Source organism: Sinocyclocheilus rhinocerous, unplaced genomic scaffold, assembly GCF_001515625.1.
Source record: "Sinocyclocheilus rhinocerous isolate Xijiao unplaced genomic scaffold, SAMN03320098_v1.1 scaffold671, whole genome shotgun sequence".
NCBI classification, from domain to species: Eukaryota; Metazoa; Chordata; class Actinopteri; order Cypriniformes; family Cyprinidae; genus Sinocyclocheilus; species Sinocyclocheilus rhinocerous.
Window position 1 is genome coordinate 1,357,317 of NW_015625021.1, and position 3,628 is coordinate 1,360,944.

Below are 3,628 nucleotides of genomic sequence, written 5' to 3' on the forward strand. Positions count from 1 at the left end.
TGTTTTTTTTTTTTTTTTTTTTTTTCATTTTCTGCTTTCATTTTGATTTTAAAGTTTTGGTAATTTTGTTGTTTTTATGATCTAGTTTTTATTCAGTTTTAGTTCTAGTAATTTTGGTGAAAATGAGAAATGCTGCTTTAACAGCATTAGCTGAGATCATTTTTAAATGGGTTATTTTATTATAGGAAATGTTTATTTTAAGCAATGAAAATATTCATATTTTAGTTTTAGTCATCTATAATAATCTAGATTTTAATGTGAATTGTGGACAGTGATCATCATACCTGCTGGAGGCTTTCTTGTTGTGTCCCTCCCACTCGTGTTTGCGGTGCAGGAGTCCCTCCAGCTGCGCAGACGCCGTCTCCTGACCCTTCGCCGGCAGTGTGGCCGACTGACTGCCTCTGCCCCATCTGTCTGCGCTCGGAGACGGGATGGGACTCGGCTCCTTCGAGCTCCTCTCAGGCACTCCGTTCATCTCGCCCTCCACCCCATCCTGCCAACACACCGCCATGAGTTACCAAACACACTGCAGCGGCTCATGAATCAGTCACACGGGAGAAACACCAACACTGGCTGAATCAGAGGTGAGATTCTCATTCAAATCAAGTCAAACAGTGATTAAGCCAATAAAGTCAACATGAGCTCAATACTGAATCTATTTACACTGCAAAAAAAAAATTTTTTTTTTTGCATAGTATTTTTGTCTTGTTTTCTTAAATAAACATACATTTACTTCAGAAGAGAAATGACTTGAGATTTTTAAATGACTTGAGATTTTAAGTCTGAAAAAATGGTTCAAAATGAAGTGAGTTTATGCTTAAAACAAGAAAAAATATCTACAAACGAAGTCAAATAAACTTGTTTTCCCTTTGAATCAAGTTGATTTTTCTAACCCCATTAGCAGATATTTTTACTTGCTTTAAGCATAAAGTCACTACATTTTGATACAATTTTCATAAAATTAGATTTATATACAAATGTGTTATTTTACTGAAAATAATTTATTAAAATGCATTTTTATTATTATTTATTATTAATAATAATGATTCTTAATTATTTAGATTAGTATAAAACAAATACATATAATTTATTAATATTGATTAATATATCTTGTTTTAAGGAAAAAAGTCACTAAACTTTGCTAAATTGTTCAGAAAATATTTCAAAAATGTATTAGCATAAGTATATTATTTTACTAAAAATCATTTTATGAAATATATTTTTATATATTTAGATTAGTATTAAACTAACAAAAAACATATTTCTTTATATGTCAATACACTTATTTTAATACATTTCATATATTAAGATTAGTTCATTTTGATCATTTTTTTCTGAAAACAAGACTTCAGTAAATATATCCTCATTTAAGAACGTTTAGATATTTGTGCTGAAAAACAAGACGAAACAAACACGTTCAAACATGTTAAACACATTGTTAATAATTTATCAGTGCAAGTCATTCCTTTTTTGCATGTGACATCCTGCAGGCTATTGGATATTGTTATTAATGTCAGATAATATTGTAAATATTGCTGAGTCCTTAGCCTAAAAACACATCTCTTCCATCTTTATTTGATCCTCTAATTCTATTCTTAAAAAAAGAAAAAACACTTGTCCCTTTTATTCTTGCACTATTCATTTGCTGCTTGTTTTCTTTAAAAAAAAAACACTAACACTTGCTTTCTAATCTTTTTGTATTCTATCTGATTTATTTTTATTTATTACATAATTTTTAAAAACCCTTGCTATGTGTACTGCGTTAAGCTAACTGAGACTTGTTATAGCACTTGTATATTATTGCTCTTTTGTTAGTTTTGACTGCTTTTATTGTCCTCATTTGTAAGTCGCTTTGGATAAAAGCATCTGCTTACTGACTAAATGTAATGTAAATTAATAAGGTTTTAAATGCATTTCATGTTGACTTTAAAGGTAAAAAGATGATGCGAGATGGGAAACTCTATGGATCTACAGTCAGAAACATGGCAGATGTCTGGAACTCAATCAGTTTGAAAAACATCATGCTTAAAGCAACAGCACACAGGTATCACTCCAGATGTGTTACTGTACCGCAAAACCCGTCTGATGGCGTCCTGCTCCGCTAAAACAGCTCTCAGGAACTCAAACACAACCTCTTTAGTCCAGCATTACTAAAATCTGTGCTTAAACACCTTACAACTCTCATACGGAGCCAGTGAAGTCTGGCTGAGATGCATTTAAACAGACAGAAGTCACAGGAGGTTACAGACAACACACATATCCAACATACACACTCAGTTCATTTATTAGTCGACTAAAGAAAGTCTGTCCACATACTGGAAGTACATGACAACATTCATCTTTTCAGATCGTTTTATGGTAAATCACCTCAAACCAACACACACACACTCACAAAAAAACCCTACTCTATTGGACTTTTCTGGACTCTCAACACAGAATGACAGGTTTGAGTTTCACAAGCTCACATCGCAAACACAAACCAAAGCAAAAGCAAACTATCAAAAACATGGCAGATCATTTGCAGCGGTTTAAATATCTAAACTACTGTCTTAAAGCAATGCTCTCGGTTCATTATGACTCACATCACACGGACCGTCCATTAATATCCGCTTTTACAGTAATGCACTTCTAATGGAAGTCTAGAGCTACCCATAAAGCACCATTTCTATAGAGAAAACGTCACTGCAAAAAATCATGTTTTTCCTCCGTATTTTTGTCTTATTTTACAGTACAAATATCAAAACATTCTTAAAATCAAAAGACATTTACTTAAGAAGCAAAATGACTTTAAAATATAAGTCTTGTCTTCTGAAAAACAGACCAAAATTTTGTGACTTTATGCTTAAAACGACCAAAAATACACACACGTATATATATATATACTTTTATCTTAATTATTTATATTAATAAATTTTATTTTTATATTAGTTTTGAATTAATATTAATATACTAAATGTATTTAATTTAATGTCATTATTTTTTACTATTATTTATTAAATACATTTTATTTATATACAATATCATTTATTAAATATATTTAATATAACACATGTAATACTTTAATACAAACATATTATCTATTTTAATACATTTGTTTTTTATATTAGTTTAACTAATTTTAATATATTAATTGCACCTAATGTATTTTTTTTACTAAAATAACACTTAATGCACTGATATAAGTATATTATATTATTAAAATATATTTACATTCATTGTATACTAAATATTACATCTACGTATATTTAAAAATTATTTGATGAAATTATTTTTAGCACTTTATATATTAATATAAACATACTATTTATGTAAATAAATTATATTACTTTCATATTCATTTTAATATATTTAATCATATTTTTTACTAAATTCTAATAATACATTTCTATGTACATCAGTAGCCCTGTGCTGTGTGTGTGTGTGTGTGTGTGTGTGTGTTTGTGTGTGTGTGTATACAAAATAATACAAATATAATAATATAAATACATTATTTATACTTTTTTTTTTTTAACTAATTTTAAAGTATTTAATTTATTTTTTGCAAAAATAATACATTTACTATATTAACTCTTTAGGCGCCAGGGTTTTTTGGAAAAATGCTGGATTTTGACATCAAGATTTCAAAAGC

At 29.0% G+C, this 3,628-nt stretch overlaps 1 protein-coding gene across 1 annotated transcript in view; it reads right to left on the minus strand.

Annotated features, from left to right (window-relative positions):
* Nucleotides 1-3,628, minus strand: part of sptbn1 (spectrin, beta, non-erythrocytic 1) — a gene marked incomplete at its 5' end in the record, with an annotated part of 37,871 nt that overhangs the window by 10,769 nt on the left and 23,474 nt on the right. The window contains one exon of the mRNA XM_016562278.1: nt 285-514. Coding sequence (XP_016417764.1) covers nt 285-514 — 230 coding nt within the window. The remainder of the gene's footprint in view (nt 1-284; nt 515-3,628) is intronic.